The 24673-nt window shown below is 44.6% G+C and overlaps 1 protein-coding gene across 1 annotated transcript in view; it reads right to left on the reverse strand.

The window, feature by feature from the left end:
• The window catches only part of LOC126162863 (anoctamin-10), a 338775-nt gene that overhangs the window by 101109 nt on the left and 212993 nt on the right, over positions 1-24673 (reverse strand). Inside the window, exon 8 of the mRNA XM_049919640.1 lies at positions 22113-22271. Within this exon, the coding sequence (XP_049775597.1) occupies positions 22113-22271 (159 nt within the window). The remainder of the gene's footprint in view (positions 1-22112; positions 22272-24673) is intronic.

Raw genomic sequence — 24673 nt, forward strand, 5'->3', positions numbered from 1 at the left:
CAGAAACCAGATGGCAGTTATAAGAGTCGAGGGACATGAAAGGGAAGCATTGGATGGGAAGGGAGTGAGACAGGGTTGTAGCCTTTCCCCGATCTTATTTAATCTGTATATTGAGCAAGCAGTAAAGGAAACAAAAGAAAAGTCCGGAGTAGGTATTAAAATCCATGGAGAAGAAATAAAAACTTTGAGGTTCGCCTATGACATTGTAATTCTGTCAGAGACAGCAAAGGACTCTGAAGAGCAGTTGAACGGAATGGACAGTGTCTTGAAAGGGGGATATAAGATGAACATCAACAAAAGCAATGTAGTCGAATTAAGTGGGGTGACGCTGAGGGAATTAGATTATTAGGAAATGAGACACTTAAAGTAGTAAAGGAGTTTTGCTATTTGGGGAGCAAAATAACTGATGCTGGTCGAAGTACAGAGGATATAAAATTTAGACTGTCAATGGCAAGGAAAGCGTTTCTGAAGAAGAGAAATTTGATAACATCGAGTATAGATTTAAATGTCAGGAAGTCGTGTCTGAAAGTATTTGTATGGAGTGTAGCAATGTATGGAAGTGAAACGTGGACGATAAATAGTTTAGACAAGAAGAGAATAGAAGCTTTCGAAATGTGGTGCTACAGAAGAATGCTGAAGATTAGATGGGTAGATCACATAACTAATGGGGAGGTATTGAATAGAATTGGAGAGAAGAGGAGCTTGTGGCACAACTTGACTAGAAGAAGGGATCGGTTGGTAGGACATGTTCTGAGACATCGAGGGATCACCAATTTAGTATTGGAGGGCAGTGTGGAGGGTAAAAATCGTAGAGGGAGACCAAGAGATGAATACACTAAGCAGATTCAGAAGGATGTAGGCTGCAGTAGGTACTGGGAGATGAAGAAGCTTGCACAGGATAGAGCAGCATGGAGAGCTGCATCAAACCAATCAGGACTGAAGACCACAACAACAACAGTCGTCACAATCTAGAAACACTGCTGGATGACTGACGTGTATCCTACTTAGCGGTGCCTTTGTATCCACTGGTACTTCGACAGTTCAAACAAAACGAGAAATTTTCATGTTTTCTGCATTCAGTGTACTGTTGGTGAAGGCGTAACCTTATTGGGGCCAATGAAATGTATGTGTCCGCTATACTCTGCGTCTTGGCCAAATAATCTCACTTAAAATACTGAATCAATAAGACAGCAGAGTGGCAAACAGAGCTAACACTTCACGTTGAAAGTACGTTTAATAAGCACTAACGACACTACAGACAAAGTTGAACTTTCTGCCTCAGCGAAGTGTGCTGTTATCTACACATTGATCTACACATACATAGAATGTTCTAGTACTCTTAAATTGCAGTATTCCATAAATAAGCAAGTCCCACAACGTTACTGTAATTACAACTTTTAAATAAGGGCAGGTGGTGGGATTCAAACCGGCTATCCGAGCGTTACCAGCCAGTGACTGTAACAGCAATACCATGGCGCATAACAAAGCAAGTCGCAATATTCTCCTTACAGTTGCTGTATTCAAAGCCCGCTACGATTGTATTTCAATAGATTTCCTATTAGGATGATCTTCAAGCAAGTGGTTAACTGTCGTCGGATGCTGTAATTAACAGTGAATAAGCTTTTAACTATCTGCGCGTATCTGATACCGTTTTCAGAACCCAAAATACACTTTGCAGCACTGCAGTGATCTCTTGTGCGTAAGCAAAATAAACTAATGGTTACGACATGATTCGCAATAGGAATTCCCATCCGATAATCAAATTTTAAGTTGTCCATGGTTTCTTAACATGGCTTCAGATCAATGTAGCGATTGGTAATATTGAACTGGACATGATCTAATTCCTCCCACATCTGAATGAGCAAGCTGTCTTAAGCCGCTCAGTGCCGACGGAAAGTTAAGCTGCAATTTTCCAGCCACTGCTCTATCATACTAATGGCTCAAACTGCTGCAGGTTCCAGTAAATCAAGCTGTTGACACATTCATCTCAGACAGGATATTAGTACAAATCGAAACTACTGCACTTCTGAGACTTCAGCTACACCCTTCTACTATTTGCGTGCCTAATTCATTTATTTATGTACTAGCCTTATACCCATGGCATCGACCACATACACGTGCATTACATGTACTGCAAATATCTCCCTCTCCCTCCTCTCTGTCCGTCTAATCTGCTCCTCCCCCTCGCCTTGTCCATCTCATCTCCTCCTCCTCCTCCTCCTCCTCCTCCTCCTCCTCCTCCTCCTGCTCTTCCTCACGCTGTACATCTCATCTCCTCCTCGACCCCCTCTGCTCAGTCGTGCCCATCCACACATATACCCCCTGGAATTCATTGCGATACCACCCACACAACATGCTAGTCATGCAGAGCAGCCTAGAATTCAAGCATTACAAACCCCCTTTTCATCCCCACACCCTTATAGCAGCTAGCTATTACTTACTCCATAGTATCTCTTTGCGACAGTAATTAGTATATGTAACAAATTTGGTTGAAATTGATCCAGTTGTTTAGCAGGAAATGTGGAAACTATATGTATGTGCCATGTGGGGTAGGATGTAAGTCTGGGTTGATTGGAATTGATGAATGGTCATAAAACGAAATTTTATAGTTCTCTTCCACTTGCCTGTAACTCTGAACCAATAAACAAGAAAGTTATTTCCAACAAGAATAGAAGTTTTATCTGTATCTTATTGCAACTCAGAACAGTTTGCGAATCAGTTAAATTGCCCTGTGGGGTAGGATGTGTGTTGATTCCATTGGTATATATTCCAGAGACACATCCTGCCCCACATTTTGACTGATTCCGAAATGTGTTTTGAGGTATAATGACACATAGAGGGAACTTCCAATCTTTACAATCATTTGGCTCTGAGCACTATGGGACTCAACTGCTGTGGTCATAAGTCCCCTAGAACTTAGAACTACTTAAACCTAACTAACCTAAGGACAGCACACAACACCCAGCTACAATCATTTACTTCAGTTTATGGGGAGAGTCAAAAAGCGCCCCCTCTCGCCAATTTTCACATGCCCTTTGCGAAGAATATTTGTTGTTCCCTAAGCAAAACATTAAAGTCTATGGCTGGTGAATGCGTATGGAGTGGTTGCCTGATGAATGTCTGCGGAATGTAGCCAGATGTTACGAGTGTGTTGAGACAAGGCCGAGACTGAAAACTGGGTGAGATCCACAGCCCAGCTCTCACTAAGATTTCAAAGCGGATTGCTGAGATAAAGGGTCCACATCTTATGAACGGGTCGGCAACAGCGTCGTATGAGTTGTCACAGCGACAATTTGGAATTTTATGAAGGAAATGAACGTACAACTTTGTGGTCCGGAATTGCGCAACACGTAGCTGTTCTTCCGCCTACGTGGAGATGAATATTTTCTGCAACGCCCACATTCAAAGCGCTAGGGAGTGTAGGCGACTTCTCCTGTTCAGGAGCCGATTTGCATACGGTAATAAGATGTGCCACAAATAGGATATGGCCCGATAGTGACCGCCGCTTGCACATCGATTGGATGCAGATGAGCTTCCAGATTATACAATGAAAGCCCTCTTTAATCGCACGACAATTATGAAGTCGTTTCGGTAGTATACCGTCGATTTAAAGTACTGTTCCATTTTGAACTGTAGTAAAGAAATGAATGCTAAAACAAGTTGGTTGTAAGATGTAATTGCTGATTTAAGTGGCCTATAAAGATAAACAAAAATTAAATTTTAGAATGTGACTATATGAAGTTGACCGAGACAAGAACAACACTACAGAAACACACTCCTTATATTCTTCTTTCCTGGCACATGTACAGTTTTCTTCTACTCGTCGTAGGTAAAATGAACCTATCCTTCAGCTGTATTTATTGATGTAAAATAAATTAAAGTGAACATTATTTTTACCTAACATTCATTACATTTCTCAGTCTGAAGTTCAGCGCCTGCAGCCGTATTGGTAAAGGCCAGGATTTAACCATGAAAGTGATGAGAAGCACCTTGAAGTTTTTGAACCCAATTGTAATTTAACTGGCGCTTCACTGACAGCTGAGTAAAAAGAATGAGAAGATATAATATCGTCCAGTCGCATTTCCTTCCTCACACACATTTGTCTACAGAGAAGAGAACTTAGCAAAAAGGTCTTAACAACGGTGGCTACGTTTTCTTACAGTATATCCCGGTCGGCAATGCTGGTTTCTTCATCTTTCGTCTCCCAATTGCGAAAGACAAAACTACTTATGTCCTGCGAAGTCTTTATATTAGCTGAGGAAGCCTGTCGCAATGAATGTGATTGTCTTGACTAGTAAAAGCTGCTCTCGGTTAGTCAATGTACAAAGCTTCCCTACGCACCGTAGCATCTCACGTCCTAATACATGCGGATCACAGCAGATGTACCTTTTATTATGCGATCACTGGAAGAAAGACTGTGCGAAATTGTGACATATCGTAGTAGTTGTCTCCAAAACGCCAAAATCAGCTTATGTGTCAAAAGATAACCGCAAAACGACCACAAGCATGGAAGTAAATAATATTTTATACGTGCGGCTTAGCAACAGATGACTTGGTCATGCGGACGCGCAGCTTGTCGGCACATGATAAACCGTTAAGATGTGTTCCAAATGCCTTGGTGTGCAACAAAGTTCAAGGCTGGACGTCCGTTCTTTCAGGACATTACGTATTAACCTCCCTCTACGGTGCGCTACAATTCAGAGTGATTATTTTACAATGGGTAGCTCTCCGTAATGGAGTTATAAACAACATAACTATTATTTGTTTTACCGGCTAAGATAAAGCCCGTGAGACCCTCTCTTACATTTAGTCGGGCTTCATTTACAAACAGTGTTAACATGAAATCTGATTATCGATTAGTTCAGCAAAACTATTAAACGTGACAAGGAGATGTAAGTTTCCTTTGCAGCATAGTGTACAACAGTGTGAAACTCGCTGACAAGAACTACACGGTTGATCGGACTCTAACTGGTATCTTGATACTTTTGTTACCCGCTGAGCGACGAAAGCAAGACTGGCGACCGACTAAAAACTTCAGTGTACCCAGTTCGTGCATGGATAGCCCAGTCGCGTCGGTACGAACATTGTCCGCGAAAGGCGAAGTTGTAAGACAGAGATCGAGTTCAACATAATTTTGACTTTTGTATCCCGCTTGGATAGGCGGCGCGTGGATATGCTCCTGTGAACTGCTTCTGCAAAATAGGCCGAGAGTGAAGGATGCGAGTAGGAGCAGGAAAAGGTGAAGTACTTCGGTACTGCATATAGGTTAAAGCTCTTTTACTGGTGTATGAACATATACAAATAATAGTATTACTTAACTTTGCGTACAGATGAGCGCGTAGGTGCGAAGCCGTTCATCTATCAAAGCTAACCGTTACTAGACCTAGACAAACTATCATTGAAATGACAAAGGCAAAGGCAAAGTGTCATGGCTAGCCGCCTATGAAGTAAAAGCAAAGTTGCTTGGTCGTCTGCTCTTGACCAACTGGGCTGAATCTGGAGCGGCGTTCGTAGAGCTGCACAGCGCCGGCTAGAGGGCGCTGTCGTCTGTGTCTCGTAGTGCCAACCTAAGAACTTGTACCTACACTGTGGCATCATAGCTATCGATACCACATTGACCACGCAGGTTAATTATTACAATGAAGTATAAAAAACAGCTAACATCCTTTGTTATAATGCTACTTATTAGGACTAAATAGCATCGTTCCCGGTTTGGAACAAACAGGTTCGGTTCCATACGGCTGTCAAACGTTTGTGCGACTTCACCAACGCTTGTTAGAGACAGGCTCATTTGAGAAGATACACTACTGGCCATTAAAACTGCTACACCAGGAAGATGACGCGCTACAGACGCGAAATTTAACCGAAGGGAAGAAGATGCTGTGATACGCAAATGATTAGCTTTTCAGAGCATTCACACGAGGTTGGCACCGGTGGCGACACCTACAACGTGCTGACACGAGAAAAGTTTCCAACCGAATTCTCATACACAAACAGCAGTTGACCGGCGTTACCTGGTGAAACGTTGTTGTGATGCCTCGTGTAAGGAGGAGAAATGCGTACCATCACGTTTCCGACTTTGGTAAAGGTCGGATTGTAGCCTATCGCGATTGCGGTTATCGTATCGCGACATTGCTGCTCGCGTTGGTCGAGATCGAATGACTGTTAGCAGAATATGAAATCGGTGGGTTCAGGAGGATAATAAGAAACGCCGAGCTGGATCCCAACGGCCTCTTATCACTAGCAGTCGAGATGACAGGCATCTTATCCGCACGGCTGTAACGGATCGTGCAGCCACGTCTCGATCCCGGAGTCGACAGATGGGGACGTTTGCAAGACAACAACCATCTGCACGAACAGTTCGACGACGTTTGCAGCAGCATGGACTATCAGGTCTGAGACCATGGCTGCGGTTACCCTTGACGCTGCATCACAGACAGGAGCGCCTGCGATGGTGTCCTCAACGACGAACCTGGGTGCACGAATGGCAAAACGTCATTTTTCGGATGAATCCAGGTTCTGTTTACAGCATCATGATGGTCGCATCCGCGTTTGGCGACATCGCGGTGAACGCACATTGGAAGCGTGTATTCGTCATCGCCTTACTGGCGTATCACCCGGCATTATGGTATGGGGTGCCATTGGTTACACGTCTCTGTCATCTCTTGTTCGCACTGACGGCACAGTGAACAGTGGACGTTACATTTCAGATGTGTTACGACCCGTGGCTCTACCCTTCATTCGATTCCTGCGAAACCCTACATTTCTGCAGGTTAATGCACAACCGCATGTTACAGGTCCTATACGGGCCTTTCTGGATACAAAAATGTTCGACTGCTGCCCTGGGCAGCACATTCTCCAGATCTCTCACCAACTGAAAACGTGTGGTCAATGGTGGCCGAGCAACTGGCTCGTCACAATACGCCAGTCACTACTCTTGATGAACTGTGGTATCGTGTTGAAGCTGCATGGGCAGCTGTTGTACCTGTACACGCCATCCAAGCTCTGTTTGACTCAATGCCCAGGCGTATCAAGGCCATTAGTACGGCCAGAGGTGGTTGTTCTGGGTACTGATTTCTCAGGATCTATTCACCCAAACTGCGTGAAAATGTAATCACATGTTGGTTCTAGTATAATATATTTGTCCAATGAATACCCGTTTATCATCTGCATTTCTTCTTGGTGTAGCAATTTTAATGGCCAGTAGTGCAGTTGCAGGTAGGAGACCATATAATGTACTAACTGCCAAGCTTGAGCGCGTACTGTGGATGAAAATTCACTAACTAGTTCAAGGAAATTTGCGAGAATGGAAGAAGTTAATCACATACCGATCTGAAACATTCGACAGGAAAATCTTCTTTACCCATACAAGCTTCAATGGGTGCCAAGATTAAATGACTCAGACTTTCAGCCAAAGGTTACTGTCTGTCAATGCATATTAGGCCAGTGTGCTGTGTTTCTTCAGATCCTATCATGGACATTATTCACTGACTAGCTGATAAATCCAGCGTTGTCCGGGTATTTATTTATAGCTGTCTCCAGGACTTCCCAAGAGTCGAAATTATTTTTTTACTTGTAAAGCTTCTCTGTGTACAACGCTTGAAGTAGTATTATTGGGAACATCAACGACTAGCTTCTTTACTTAACTAACACGGGAAGGCGCCATGCAGAGCTAGCCACACTCAAAGCAAGTGGCACGAAGGTCCACGTCCGCAGCGCGGAGCGTCTGACCTTGTGCTGTGTTTATAGTCGTGACGTAACATAAGCTCACCGGGAATTGTACACTTTTAAAGCGGAATGGTAAGCTATTACGAGTAAGCAGACTTCAAGGTATAAAAACTCGCTCGCCTGCACCACTTCCCGTCAAAATTTCTGCTTATATGATGCTACATTGGAGAGAAGTTTGTAGTGTGTGTGTGTGTGTGTGTGTGTGTGTGTGTGTGTGTGTGTGTGTGTGTGTGTGTGTGTGTGTGGTAGTAGTGTAATGTTTGTGTTGTTGGATGATGATGATCATGACGACGACAACGACAGAACGGAAAGGGTGAAACCCTGTGCCGGCACATAGTTACTGCTGGTGAGTAGCACCAAAGAGGCCCCAAGATTAACGTCCCCTTCTGAAGGACGGATCACCGTCAACAGTGTCCCACACCCTCACTTCAGGAAACATTATGGAGAGATCTGGTATTTAAACTAGGACATTCTACATCTACGTCTAAATACATACTCTGCAAATCACATTTTAATGCCTGAAAGGGGGTTCATTGAACCACCTTCACAATTCTCTATTATTTCAATCTCGTACAGCGCGCGGAAAGAACGAACACCTATATCTTTACGTACGAGCTCCGATTTCCCTTATTTTATCTTGGTGATCGTTCCTCCTTATGTAGGTCGGCGTCAACAAAATATTTTCGCATTCGGAGGAGACAGTTGGTGATTGGAATTTCGTCAGAATATTCCGTCGCAACGAAAAACGCATTTCTTTTAATGATGTCCAGCCCAAATCCTGTATCATTTCTGTGACACACTCTCCCATATTCCGCGATAATACAAAACGTGCTGCCCTTCTTTGAACTTTTTCGATGTACTCAGTCCAATCTGGTAACGATCCCACACCGCGCAGCAGTATTCTAAAAGAGGACGGAAGGGCGTAGTGCAGGCAGTCCCCTTAGTAGATCTGTTACGCTTTCCAAGTGTCCTGCCAACAAAACGCAGTCTTTGGCTAGCCTTCCCCACAACGTTTTCTGTGTGTTCCTTCCAATTTAAGTTGTTCGTAATTGTAATTCCTAGGTATTTAGTTGAATTTGGGACCTTTATATTTGACTGATTTATCGTGTAACCAAAGTTTAATAGATTCCTTTCAGCACTCATGTGGATGACCTCACACTTTTCGTTAGTTAGGGTCAACTGTCAATTTTCTCGCCATTCAGATATCTTTTCTAGATAGTTTTGTAGTTTGTTTTGATCTTCCGATGACTTTATTAGTCGATAAACGACAGCGTCATCTGCAAACAACCGAAGACGGCTGCTCACATTTTCTCCCAGATCGTTTATATAGATAAGGAACAGCAAAAAGCCTATAGCACTAACTTGGGGAACGCCAGAAATCACTTCTGTTTTACTCGGTGACTTTCCGTCAATTACTACGAACTGTGACCTCTCTGACAGGAAGTCACAAATCCAGTCACATAACTGAGACGATACTCCATAAGCACGCAATTTCACTAAAAGCCGCTTGTGTGGTACAGTGTCAAAAGCCTTCTGCAATCCAGAAATACGGAATCGATCTGAAATCTCTTGTCAATAGCACTGAACACTTCACTTCATGCGAATAAAGAGCTAGTTGTGTTTCACAAGTACGATGTTTTCTAAACCCATGTTGACTGAGTGTCAATAGACTGTTTCCTTCGACGTAATTCATGATGCTCGAACACAATATATGTTCCAGAATCCTACTGCATATCGATGTTAATAATATGGGCCTGTAATTAAGCGGATTACTCTTGCTCCTTTTCTTGAATATTGGTGTAACCTGTGCAACTTTCCAGGCTTTGGATATGGATCTTTCGGCGAGCGAAACTCTGGTGATCAGGAACTTCAGGCCACCACCTCTTCTCCCCTTGCCGGCCTAATACTGGCAGTGAAAATTTTTCATAACCAACATTCGAACCAGACTACCCCTGACTCGAGCGCCACGGAGCAAGCGTGCGTCAGAGACCTCTGCCCTAGAGGCGGGTAAGTTGATAAGAAGTAACTTTCAGCCTCTGTGAGTTAAAGGTTCTGAGGAGCGAGAGAATGCATGATACACTCATAGTTATGTTGCATCTGGCTTTCAGAATGTGTTTCCGAAGAGCGAGTTAAGCCTGATGTTCTTGTGCTACAGCAAGGCTCAAATGGTTCAAATGGCTCTGAGCACTATGGGACTTAACATCTGTGGTCATCAGTCCCCTAGAACTTAGAACTACTTAAACCTAACTAACCTAAGGACATCACACAACACCCAGTCATCACGAGGCAGAGAAAATCCCTGACCCCGCCGGGAATCGAACCCGGGAACCCGGGCGTGGGAAGCGAGAACGCTACCGCACGACCACGAGCTGCGGACTGCTACAGCAAGTCTCGCCTAACGATACTCTTGTACTCTTGAGACCGTGTAGTCCTGTCTTTCAGCCACTCTGGAGTATTCAGTAAGACTTGAACATTTTCTAGGCACTTTTACTGATAAACAAAACGAGATCAAAATGTATTAAGTACACACGCAAATTCCAAATCGAACTCAATAAATTCGTTTTTCCTAGCAAAGAATATTAACAGAACCTATAGAAAGAAGCAAATCAATGTCGTTAAGTTTGCATAATGTGCAATCGTAAATTCGTGTATCATAGCCAAGCAAATTCTCTGGGAGTTTTTATTCGTACAGGCGAGATTGGGGCACTTAATTCTGTCAGTGATGTAAACTTCCAAAAATACATCTGTCACTCGGCTGAAAAAAAATAACAGCGCCATCTATTGGTTCTTTCGTAGACTAGAAAATTAACAGGTTCTTTGGTATACTACGCTGTGACGATTTAACACCCGAAATACTAAGCTGAACAGATGATTTTAGTTAAAACTTCACATTACGGTATCTTTTTTTGTGATTCGATTTTGATGAAATAAAGCCTATGCTTCGCCCCAAGGTACGCTCGAGGTACCTGCGAAAAAACACGAAAATTTGTCCAGCAGTTTTGGAGATTAGCATGTTCAGACAGACAGACAATTTTCTTTTTAGTATACATGAGGTTGGCTTTTCACATCATGTAATCTTCAGTTACCATAAAAATCACGACAGGGCTTATGAAAACCCTCCTGAGCTGCGTCAACACACATCAGCTGAAGTTCAATCTCAAAGTGATAAATGTAATCAGATCATCATCATCATCATCATCCTTACTGACCGCATCTCCCTTCTCAAACGCCTTACAGGGTAACTGTATCTACAATTTCTCGAACACAAGCTACTCTACTGACCTAATGATATACCTTTACATGTCATCCAGTGAATGTGCTTTATGCACAATGGTGCTCCATCTCACTTCTCACTTTTAGTTCGCCATTATCTCGATAACCAGTTTCCGCATAGGTGGCTTGGTCGATGAGGATCAACTGTGCAGTCTGTCCAATCGCCTGATTTGAAACCAAAGAATTTATTCCTTTGAAGCCATAAATAAATTTCTTGGTGTATTCAAATTCTGTACCCAGCTAGATACTTTGAAAGAACGTATCCAAAATGGATTTGGCCAAATATGGAATACACCAGGAGTTTCCCACAACATATAGCAAAATATCGAACACATCGTCAGAAAATGTATGGAGGCAGGCAGCGGATACTTTGAGCTATTTTTGTAATTTGTAAATGTGTTTGGTAAATTTATCATTTTTGTGCCATGAATGAAATCTAATACTGAAATAGCATCTCAGCATTGAACAGGACGGGAGATCCTGCCTGAAACCCAGGCATACGTGCCTTAATCAAATGAAACTATGTTTCTCCAGAGACCTTTCCAAGTCTCAAACTACGATATACATATTCAGACTAAAGCAACGAATGAAAATTTGTACCAAGGCCAGCATCCGTACCCGGGAATCCTGTTCACTAGACATAAGCACTAACCACTGCTCCTCGAGTTTATGGGAAATACCAAGTGGGCTGAGACGTGAATGGGAATTTGGAATGAGGAGGGAGGCGTACTAGAGGAGACCGTGTAGTTATGGGAACTTGCTGTTTTCGGGTGACAGCGGTTAGCGCATCTGCCTATTATCCACCAGGAGCCCCGGGTGCGAGCGAATCCTGTCCCTTTTACACATTTTCATTCGTTGCTTCAGTCTGTATATGTACATCATGTAAGATTTAGACCTGAAAAGGTCTACGGAACCATATAGTTTTACTAGCCATGAATGATGCATCTTTTCACACCTCCCTAAAGGAAGATTTTCAGACTTACGTTCACATCAGTTTTTTCTAATATTTTAATATCAAGAATAAATACTTATGCACTACTGGTCATTAAAATTTCTACACCAAGAAGAAATGCAGATGATAAACGTGTATTCATTGGACAAATATACTAGAACTGACATGTGATTACATTTTTACGCAATTTGGGTGCATAGATCCTGAGAAATCAGTACCCAGAACAACCACCTCTGGCCGTAATAACAGCCTTGATACGCCTGGGCATTGAGTCAAACAGAGCTTGGATGGCGTGTACAGGTACAGCTTCCCATACAGCCTGAACAGGATACCACAGTTCATCAAGAGTAGTGACTGGCGTATTGCGAGCAGCCAGTAGCTCGGCCACCATTGACCCCAGAAGTTTTCAATTGGTGAGAGATCTGCAGAATGTGCTGGCCAGAGCAGCAGTCGAACATTTTCTGTATCCAGAAAGGTCCGTAAAGGGCCTGCAACATGCGGTCGTGCATTATCTTGCTGAAATGTAGGGTTTCGCAGGAATCGAATGAAGGTTAGAGCCACGGGTCATAACACATCTGAAATGTAACGTCCACTGTTCAAAGTGCCGTCAATGCGAAGAAGAGGTGACAGAGACGTGTAACCAATGGCACCCCATACCATCACGCTAGGGTGATACGCCAGTATGGCAATGACGAATACACGCTTCCAAATGTGCGTTCACCGCGATGTCGCCAAACACGGATGCGACCATGATGATGCTGTAAACAGAACCTGGATTCATCCGAAAAAATGACGTTTTGCCATTCGTGCACCCAGGTTCGTCGTTGAATACACCATCGCAGGCGCTCTTGTCTGTGATGGAGCGTCGAGGGCAACCGCAGCCATGGTCTCCGAGCTGATAGTCCGTGCTGCTGCAAACGTCGTCGAACTGTTCGTGCAGATGGTGGTTGTCTTGTAAACGCCCCATCTGTTGACTCAGGAATCAAGACGTGGCAGCACGATCCATTACAGCCATGTGGATAAGATGCCTGTCATCTCGACTGCTAATGATACGAGGCCGTTGGGATCCAGCACGGCGTTCCGTATTACCCTCCTGAACCCACCGATTCCATATTCTGCTACCAGGCATTGGGTCTCGACCAACGCGAGCAGCAATGTCGCGATACGATAAACCGCAATCGCGATAGGCTACAATCCGACCTTTATCATAGTCGGAAACGTGATGGTACGCATTTCTCCTCTTACACGAGGCATCACAACAACGTTTCACCAGGCAACGCCGGTGAACTGCTGTTTGTGTATGAGAAATCGGTTGGAAACTTTCCTCATGTCAGTACGTTGTAGGTGTCGCCACCGGCGCCAACCTTGTGTGAATGCTCTGAATAGCTTCTCACACCATCTTCTTCCTGTCGGTTAAATTTCGCGTCTGCAGCACGTTGTCTTCGTGGTGTAGAAATTTTAATGGCCAGTAGTGTAGTTTCTGACGTGTTTTTATATCCCCGTATTTGCTTGTTCTTGTTGTATTTATTGCAATGTGCCTTAGCCTATCCTACATATAACAGCTCTTTGTCATCGTCTAGGAAAGTTAGTTAATACTGGTAAGTACGGAAATAAAGTTATCTCGTCCTACACTGTGGTCCAATGAAAACTCAGTAGCAACGCGCACAACGATAATAACAACGCCGCGGCCCTGATCGAAGGCTTTGGAGGCAGCTGCGGTATTAAACGAGACTCGGCCCATGTGCTCCCCGCCAGACGCGGAGGCTCGCAGTAACATTAGCGTCAGCGCTGCGCGCCGCCAGAACAAAGTGCGACGCCCCAGCTGCAGCGAGGCTGGCTGTCTGTCTGTCGCGTCCCACTGCACAGCCGGGCAGGCGGCGCTCGGCTCGCCCTATTGTACAGGGGACGGGACGTGGCCGCGCCGCGCCGCGCCGGAACGCGTCGCCCGCCAGCGACAATTAGCGCCGCCCCGTCAGCCCGCTGATGGCCCGGCTCCCTAATTGGCAACGGCCCTCCCTCGCCCGAACGGCGACGTGACGCTAATTCGAATCCGCCCTGAGAGAGCCATACAAACTGCCACTTCCCGACGATCCGATTACGTAATAACAAAAAAAAAAAGAAGACGACTTTCTTGTTACGCCATTACTCTGCAGGACATGTCGATACCAATTATCCTTCGGCGCGTATAATCTGTTTAAATGGCTTCTCTCTCAGAGTATAATTCGATTTTCAGAATTGGTATTTCCCGTCCAGCGAAAGTAGCGTAAGGGTGCTATTTCCGAAATGAGACAGTAAGGTTCAGTTGATGCGGACGCAGGGGGGCCGGGTTCGATTCCCGGCGTGGGAGTGGGTGTTGTGTGTCCATCATTAACTAAATGGCTCTGAGCACTATGGGACTCAACTGCTGTGGTCATTAGTCCCCTAGAACTTAGAACTACTTAAACCTAACTAACCTAAGGACAGCACACAACACCCAGCCATCACGAGGCAGAGAAACCATCATTAACTATCGGCACGGTAACTCAGCGTGTTCGGACATAGGGTTAGCTGCCCTCTGCAATAAAAAAAAAAAACTGAGTTAATGGATCAACGACGAACTGAAACGGGTGTCTTGCGACGTCCGCCCCGAGCAGATGCAGCGAACGAAAACAAACAAAATGAGATTACACAAAAAAGGGGTCAGCGAGAGAGAATGTCAATCTTAAGGGCCCGGGTTCGATTCCCATCTGGATCGGAATTTTCTCCGCTCAGGGACTGAGGGTTGTGTTGTCCTAATCATCATCATTTCATCCCCATCGACGCGCGAGTCGTCGGAATAGCGTCAAATCGAAAGACTTGCACCCGGCGAACGATCAACCCGTCGGGAGGCGCTAGTCACACAACATATTTAGTTGATGCGGATGTATCATTTGACTTCGTGCTGTGTGTCACGCTGTATTTAACACTTTCGCTGCTTTCCTCAAGGCATCGCCCTGTTATGGACGGACGCTCATGGTATTTATGACTGCATTTTTATGTACGTTTTGCAACTGATGGGAACTATTTTATCGAAAACTGGCATTTTCAGGCAGTGGCCGTGTACAAACTTCAGCTTGATGCTTGTAAAGGAGGAAAAAGCAACCAGATATTATAGATAATGCTATTTATTTCTACAAATAACGCCCTTACGCGTTTGGAACTCATAGGTTCATCTTCAGGCGGCTGTTCAAGTCTAGATGCACATTTATTGATGCTTTACCTTCGTTTTCTGCGCTCTATTCCCTCTTGTGATGAAAGGTACTTGGGTTGGTGGTGCCTTACAGTAAATAACAATGTTAGAAACAAGGTATTTGCCGGCCGCCGTGGCCGAGCGGTTCTAGGCGCTTCAGTCCGGAACTGCCCAACTGCTACGGTCGCAGGTTCGAATCCTGCCTCGGGCATGGATGTGTGTGATGTCCTTAGGTTGGTTAGGTTTAAGTAGTTCTAAGTTCTAGGGGACTCATGACCTCAGATGTTAAGTCCCATAGTGCTCAGAGCCATTTGAACCATTTTGAACAAGGTATTAAGCGATTAAGCACATTGTATACGACTCTTTAAAGTTGGGGTGTATTAGTTATAGTTACGTAACTTTATTAGGGATAGTTACGCTTACATAATCCGTGTTAACATCTCTTTTTATGTAGGGCATAACCGCCCCAAGGATCTTTCACCCCAAGAGGGAACAGAGAGAAGAAAAATAATGTAAAACGACCATAAATGTGCGTCTAGACGTGAATAGCCGTCTGAAGATGAACCAGTCGCTTCGAAACCCATAACGGCCTTAATTGTGTAAATACATAGCGTTATTAATAGGCTAGTCACTGTTTCTTCTTTGTAAGAATCAATCTGTAAATTGCTGGGAGGATGTAATCTTGACGTGGAGTGTGTATAGTATAGGTGCATGGAATAATTTAGAGTGTTGTTAGAATAAATCGAATAGCAGCTGAAATCCGTGAGAAACCTTCGAAGACGGGTGGTGTGACTTTTCGGTTTACTTGAGAGAGGTACAGAGATAAACTCTCAACAAAATCCTTTCGGGTGTCAGGCCACTTCACTGTTGTTGTTGTTGTTGTTGTTGTTGTTGTTGTCGTCTTCAGTCCTGAGACTGGTTTGATGCAGCTCTCCATGCAAAATGGCTCTGAGCACTATGGGACTGAACATCTGTGGTCATCAGTCCCCTAGAACTTAGAACTACTTAAACCTAACTAACCTAAGGACATCACACACATCCATGCCGGAGGCAGGATTCGAACCTGCGACCGTAGCGGTCTCGCGGTTCCAGACTGTAGCGCCTAGAACAGCTAGACCACCGCGGCCGGCAGCTCTCCATGCATACAGTTTCACTATGAAACACTAGAAGATCAAGCAGACATTTCGGCCGTCTCTGCAGTGGTCCTCTTCAGGGCGACGAAACTGCTGGTCTTCCCTACAAACACAGAGTTATTTCGGTTATCTGGTGCCAACATACGCCACATTTCGGTTTGTCACTGGACAGTATGAAGTGAAGATGCCTATTGAGGAGTACCTATATGGTAGGCTACTGCTCGTGCTTCTCTAGCAGCTGATTGGCAGACAATAGCGAATCGGCTGCTTGCACCCAGAGGCAGCAAGACGTCGATGATCGATGCACCATGGCAATTCTCTTGTTTATGTAGGTCAGCCCGAATTTTGTGGAGTTTCTGGCTGACGAACACCCGCGGCCCGTTAGAATGTGATCCCTGGTAGCCAGGCCACAGGTAACATGTAGCCATCATGCCTGCTGGGACGTTTAATTATTACGAAAGGTACCCTCACCCATCTACTGCATTTGTAGCTGCCCAGCAAGCAACGGATTTCCTAAAAACTTGTACATAGGTCGAATTCCAGGTCGTTCGGCCTACCAATTATTCCATTAGCGATATCGAAAGAAGGATAATGTGCAACTGCACAGGAACCAAGAGGGAACAATAAGAACAGAAGACCAAGAGATATTTGCCCGTATTCTACAGGGCTTGCGGCGGGGACGTAATCTTTCAATTATTTTTTGACCTGTAAATCAAAGAATCAATGACAGAAATAAACGAAAGGTTTAGCTGTGGAAGGGTATCAATGATAAGATTTGCTGGCATCGCTATCCCCTTTGAAAACGAGGAAAAATTAAGGGATCTGCTGAATGGAATGAAAAGACTAATGACTACCAGATATGGCATGAGAGTAAACAAAAGCGAGAGGAAAATAATGGTATCACAGGCAAAGAGGGTAAAAGGAATTTATTAGTATCGAACATTGCCCTCTAGGGGATTTCTGAGAATGTACGTCTGCAGGACACCATTGTATGAAAGTGAATCATGCAGTGTGGGAAAACCGGAAAAGAAGAGACGAACGATGAGGAAAAAGGGAAGAAATGGCGAAACATGTTTCACTGCGTACTTTACGCCCCTCTAATAACAGGGAAGGAGACTCCAAGCTTACCGTTATTACTCGAGAAATAGGTCATTTCCAACCGCGTCAGACGCTGCCACTGCCTGTGTTGTGTACATAGTTCCGCGTAGTCAACGCGCGCACAACTTTCCCAATAGAGCGCGCCCCGCTAAGCACAACAGCGCAGGCGCAGCGCTCGTCCGTCTCCGCACTACGAGATGGCGCTGCCATAAAGACGGACCAAATTCTGCTTCCGCCGATCCGCGTATTAATATGTAACGCAGCCAATGTGATGCCTACGAACATAGAACCTTTTCTCCTCGCGGATCACACTCGCGCAGTGATACCTGAACGCGCGAGGTATTTATTATAACGAGTGTACAGACCTCCGATTAGTCAGTCTGCATTAGTCTGTACCAGTCTATAGTCAAGTTTCCGTCTGCGCCTAATAAGATTATCATATTCCTGTACATAGCCATGAAGATAAATGAATAGACACTTTGTCAAGTATCAGAGAAATGTGAGAATAAGATTAACGTACCAAGACCAAAGGAACTTCAGATTGTCAATTGTTAATAGCATCTAGAATCAAGTTGAGTAATTTTATGCTTTTTATTATTTTAATAAATGTGTGTGAAAATTAATCAAGTTCTGTTTAAAGTTGGTCACCATCAGTCTGCTACTGTAAGCGTGCAAGTGGCATTTCTATCGTCTGACCTAACGGCAGAAGATAAACACGCCACGATAAGACCACGAGACATATTGCTGACACTCGCCTACTTCGTTAGAGCGACAAGTCAAATAATCTGATGGTGTGTGTACCGAAGGTCTTACAGTACGCACGCCACAGCCTGACACCAAGAAGTGGCTTAGTATTACATCCAAAGCATTGATGCACAGCATGGTGATCCGCAACTGTATGTCGCATCCCCATCGCCATTTATCGCATGAAGTGGTTAACATATGTTTCGTCACAAGCATCTGTATGTCCGACTTTTTCCTTCGCCCCCCTCCCCTTCCCCACAGATGTTATGCTGGAAATACAGGAAAACTGATATACACCGAAACAGCGTTTACCTACTCCTGAGAAGAATAGTAAGGGTGTCGCCGGGCGTAATGCCCGTATCTGATGAACAAATAACGGTAAACAATTTCTCATGTTCTCCTCACTGAGAGAGACTGCAGAGAGGTTTGGGGGTTTACACCCCGGACATTGGCACGCAGTCTGGTAATCAGAAGACTTACGACACCACTTCTAATTTTCCGATCAAATAGTACAGATAATTTTTTTTTCTCCAGTAGGGTGCGGTAGCAAATTAGTCTACAGAGACATTAATGACACTGAGCTGAGACTTGCCAATGACACTAATTCCGTCGGGACGGAAGGAGAACATCAATTGAACGGATTCGATAATCTTGAAAAGAGGTTATAAGATGAATATTGAAAGTAAAGCAGGGTAATGGAATCCAGGTGGATTCAGTCAGGTGATGTTAAGGAAATTATTTTCGGAAATGAAACACGAAGTAGTAGATGTGTGTCTCGCACGCAAATAAACGGGCGATATTTCGCAGTAAAGAGGATATAAAATGTAGAAAGGAGATAACAATAACGCCGTCAGCAATATAAAAATTTAAATGTTTGGAAATGTTTTCTGAAAGTATTTGACGAAAGTAAAAGCCGGCAACTGTGGCCGAGGGGTTCTAGGCGCTTCAGTCCAGAACCGCGCGGCCGCTACGGTCGCAGGTTCGAATCCTGTCTCGGGCATGAATTTGTGTGATGTCCTTAGGTTAGTTAGGTTGAAGTAGGCTAGTTCTAATTCTAGGGGACTAATGACCTCAGAGCCAGTGTTTAGAGCCATCTGAACGGAAGTAAAACGTGACGATAAACACTTTAGACACGAAGGGAGGAGAATCTTTAGAAGTGTGGTGCTACAGAAGAATGCTGGAAATTAAATGAGTAAAACGGATTATTAATAAAGAAGAAAAAGAAAATAATCAACAACAACCACAACAACAGAAATATATGAGAATGTAACGAAAAGAAGAGATCGATAAATTAGGAAACATACTGAGTCGTAAAAGAAAGTTAAGTCTGATATCTGGGTGTATATATATATATATATATATATATATATGAGAGAGAGAGAGAGAGAGAGAGAGAGAGAGAGAGAGAGAGAGAGAGAGAGAGCGTGCGTGGCGCGGGCTTAAAAATGGAGAGGCTTGAAAGCAGTAAGTAGGTTAAAGTGTGTACAGGATGCAGTACTTACGCGGAGGTAGAGAGACTAGCACAGGATAGTTCACTTCATCAGCACTGCACGCATGTCGTGCCATCACTGTAGTCCACACAGAAGAGATTAATTGTACTTTGGTACTACAACCTACTGTAAAGTCCTATACGCACCTACAGCAGTTTCACAAGGATATCATTTAGACGACCAGTATTTGCGCCAAACTAAAGAACGATTGTACTGCTTCTAGAGATCATCTCACGTCAGGCCAAGATAAGGAAGGTGAGACCCCGCACAGAAGTACGGAGACAATGCTTTTCCCCCGTCACTCCATTTGTGACTGGAACAGGAAGGGAAATGAGAAGCAATTCCGCCACGTACAGTAACGTCACTGGCGGAATAGATACCCACGAGGACTTGCTAAAAAGTAATGCCTCCGAATTTTTTTTATGTGAGAACACTTAAAGCTTTTTTTAAATAAAACAAATTTTATTAACATTCTACATCTTTATTCTTCGTACCGAGATTTATTTTCATTTCTCAACATCCTGACCCTAGCGACCAGCACATTTCTCCCAAGGAGAGGCCAGTTTGTTGATACCGTCACCGTAGAAAGTTTGACATTGTTGACGGATTCTCAGCCTCACCTCTGCTTGCACCGCTTCGTAACTATCAAATCAAAGTGAAGTTCTCGAAGGTGTTCTTTAAGGTTTGGAAACACTCCAAGCTATGACGCACATGTTGAGTTTACCACCACCGTTCCCTTCATTACAAGCACCAACATTACTGACGTCGATACAATTATCACAGAACAAAGCTTCCATTCTACTACGGAGGCACGGTTTTTACGGTTAGAAATCCAATTACAGTACGCGGTTTCACATGTACTGACGTAGTTATGTTCCACACCGCCTTGTTACACCCTACAATTCGGAGCCCTCTACCGGCAGATGGTTGAAGCTTGCGTTAGGGAAGCGGGAAATTCAACCGAGTAACATCCACTACTGGTCATTAAAATTGCTACACCACGAAGTTGACATGCTACAGACGCGAAATTTAACCGACAGGAAGAAGATGCTGTGATATACAAATGACTAGCTTTTTAGAGCATTCACACAAGGTTGCCGCCGGTGGCGACACCTACAACGTGCTGACATGAGGAAGGTTTCCAACCGATTTCTCATACACAAACAGCAGTTGACCGGCGTTGCCTGGTGAAACATTGTTGTGATGCCTCGTGTAAGGACTTTGATAAAGGTCGGATAGTGGCCTATCGCGATTGAGGTTTATCGTATCGCGACATTGCTGCTCGCGTTGGTCGAGATTCAATAGGGAATCGGTGGAATCAGGAGGGTGATACGGAACGCCGTGCTGGATCCCAACGGTCTCTTATCACTAGCAGTCGAGACGACAGGCATCTTATCCGCATGGCTGTAACGGATCGTGCAGCCACGTCTCATTCCCCGAGTCAACAGATGGGGACGTTTGACAACCACCATCTGCACGAACAGTTCGACGACGTTTGCAGCAGCATGGACTATCAGCTCGGAGACCGTGGCTGCGGTTACCCTTGACGGTGCATCATAGACAGGAGCGCCTGCGATGGTGTACTCAACGACGAACCTGGGTGCACGAATAACAAAACATTTTTTCGGGTGAATCTAGGTTCTGTTTACAGCATCATGATGGTCGTATCCATGTCTGGCGACATCGCCGTGAACGCACGTTGGAAGCGTGTATTCGTCATCGCCATACTGGCGTATCACCCGGCGTGATGGTATGGGGTGCCATTGGTTACACGTCTCGGTCACCTCTTGTTAACATTGACGGCACTTTGAAAGTGGACGTTACATTTCAGGTGTGTTACGACCCGTGGCTCTACCCTTCATTCGATCCCTGCGAAACCCTACATTTCAGCAGGATAATGCACGACCGCATGTTGCAGATCCTGTACGGGCCTTTCTGGGTACAGAAAATGTTCGACTGCTGCCCTGGCCAGCACATTCTGCAGATCTCTCACCAACTGAAAACGTGTGGTCAATGGTGGCCGAGCAACTGGCTCGTCACAATACGCCAATCACTACTCTTTATGAACTGTGGTATCGTGTAGAAGCTGCATGGGCAGCAGTACCTGTACATGCCATCCAAGCTCTGTTTGACTCAATGCCTAGGCGTATCAAGGCCGTTATTACGGCCAGAGGTAGTTGTTCTGGGTACTGATTTCTCAGGATCTATGCACCCAAATTGCATGAAAATGTAATCAGATGTCAGTTCTAGTATAATATATTTGCCCAATGAATACCCGTTTATCATCTTCATTTCTTGTTGGTGTAGCAATTTTAATGGCCAGTAGTGTACATGACATGTTATAATACCCCAACCGATACTGAGAACAGAATAAAAAATTCGGACGAATTACTTTACAGTGTGCCCTCGTATATGCAGATATACATTACTGACTGTAAATGTAGTTATTTTAAGAGTATCATTAGCGCAGGTTGGGGCGCACTCACCCTGAGGTTGGTCTGCCAGCGGGGGAACTGCGGCTGCATGCGCCCCGTGATGGGGTCCATCGCCATCTGGCCGCGGAAGTTGGCGCGCGGCTCGTCCAGGCTCGTCATGTCGATGGTCCCCCAGGAGAAGGCCAGCTCGCTGCACCGCCGCTTCCACATCTGCCGACAAACACCACCCATCACTCTCATCTCTTCTCTCCAGCTTCAGGAAAACTCTCAGCATCTGCGAGAAAATCCTTTTGGAACGAAGGGTTACTGGGTTTAACGTCCCGTCGAGATCGAGGTCATTGGAGACTGAGCACAATGTGGCATTGTGTCAAGGATGGGGAAAGAAACCAGCCGTGCCCTTTCAAAGGAACAATCCCGGCATTTGCCTGAAGCCATTTGGGGAAATCACGGAAAACCTAAATCAGGATGGCCTAACGTGGGTTTGAACTGTCGTCCGATTTGGGGAAAACACGGAAAACCTAAATCAGGATGGCCTAACGTGGGTTTGAACTGTCGTCCTCCCGAACGCGTGTCCATTGTGTTAACCACTGCGCGACCTCGCTCCGTAACACACTTCAGGGCTGAGAGTGTCTTTGATAATACCGTTGCAGAGGAGTAGCAGCAGATCTCAGTATTCTATATCTGTACTGACATTCGCAATTTGCCTCCAAGAATGGAACGTCAAAAGAAAATACAATTTATTTATGTGTATTTGATGGATTTGTGAGTACCAAATGGATTGCTTTAGGACAGTATGTTTTTTCTGTAACGCCATTACGAGAAATCAGGATTTCAGCCATGTGGTATCACATAGGGATCGTGTTGTTACTTCAGACGTGGCACTGTGAGTCGATACCATAGACATCATCAAGGGTTCACTTCAATCCGCAACAAAATTTGGCAGGCGCTCCTGAAGACCAGCTCTGCAGCGCCCTGAAGTTGAGGTCAATTTAATGTCTAGCATGCCGGAGCTAGCCCCAGTTCGGGACCTCAGTTACAGCAGTCAGCATTATAGTACAGGACCAACGAGTTGCCAAGATTTCAGATGAACTTGTACTGTTGTTATGTTGAACACTGTACCTCAAGGGAAGAGCTTGTTAATTAGTGCATCAAGTGATGGTTTGCTAATCCATGACAGTGGTAAAAAAGTGAACTAAAATTTCATGTGTTTTAGTTTATACATCTACATATATACTCCGCTAGCCACCAAGCGGTGTGTGGCGGAGGGCAATTTGCGCCATAGTCAGTCATATTCTCCCCCCCCCCCCCCCCCCCACTTCTTCTGTTCCACTCGCGGATCGCGCGAGGGAAAAACGACCGTCTGAACGCCTCAGTAAGAGCTTTAATTTTCCTGATCATTGAATGATGATCATTGTGCGATTTGGAAGTTGGTGGTAATAATATACGCTCTAGATCCTCGGCGAATATCGGATTTCGGAATTTAGTGAGCAGCCCCTTCCGTTTAGCGCGTCGTCTATCTGCAAGTGTGCCCCACTTGAAACTTTTTATGAGATTTGTAGCGCTCTTGCGATGACTAAATGTAGCAGTCATGAATCTTGCCGCTTTTCTTTGGACCTTCTCAATCTCTTTAATCAGACCCAATTGGTAAGGATGCCATACAGACGAATACTCCAAAAACTGGACGAACTAACGTATTGTAAGCAATTTCCTTTGTTGAAGGACTGCACCGCTTCAGGATTCTACCAATAAACCGCAATATAGAGTTCGCCTTGCCCGTTACTTGTGTAATCTGATCGTTCCATTTGACATAATTTCGAATAGTCACATCCAGATACTTGACGGATGTTACCGCTTCGAAAGACTGGGCATTTATTTTGTACTCTTATATTAATGAGGATTTTCACCTTGTTATACGCAGTAGGTTACACTTACTAATATTGAAAGATAACTGCCAGTCATTACACCAAGCATTTATTTTCTGCAAATCCTCGTTGATTTGTTCACAACTTTCGTGTGATACTACTTTCCTGTAGACTACAGCATCATCGACGAACGGTTTAACGCCGCCGTCAATACCATCAACCAGATCGTTTATGTAAATCTTGAAAAGCAGCGGACCTATTAAGCTGCCGAAGTTAGATTTGTTTCTGTTGAAGTCACCCCATTCAGGACGACATACTGCTCTCTGTTTGTTAGGAAACTTTCTGTCCAACCGCATATGTCATCGGACAGACCGTAAGCTCGCACTTTTTGGAGCAAGCGACAGTGCGGAACTGAGTCGAACGCCTTTCGAAAGTCGAGAAAGACGGCATCAACCTGGGAGCCTTCTCCCAGAGCAATCTAAGAACCCACAGCTGTGGCCGGATGAAAGTACATATAGTTTCGCCTGGTTACAACAAGCCACCTAAATGCGTTGAAATAAATCAGTGGTAGAGGTTGAAAATTTTTCCATCAGACTTCATGACGAAACGCAATCGAATTGTGGGGAAAGGGAGGGGGGGAGGGGATAGAGACTCATGTTATTCATTCCACATCCAGAAATCATGGAGTAAGAGATTTCCAGTCTGAACAACAAACGGATCAGATTTGAATGTTATTCCGTTGGTGTACTG

This window comes from Schistocerca cancellata, chromosome 2, assembly GCF_023864275.1.
Source record: "Schistocerca cancellata isolate TAMUIC-IGC-003103 chromosome 2, iqSchCanc2.1, whole genome shotgun sequence".
NCBI classification, from domain to species: domain Eukaryota; kingdom Metazoa; phylum Arthropoda; class Insecta; order Orthoptera; family Acrididae; genus Schistocerca; species Schistocerca cancellata.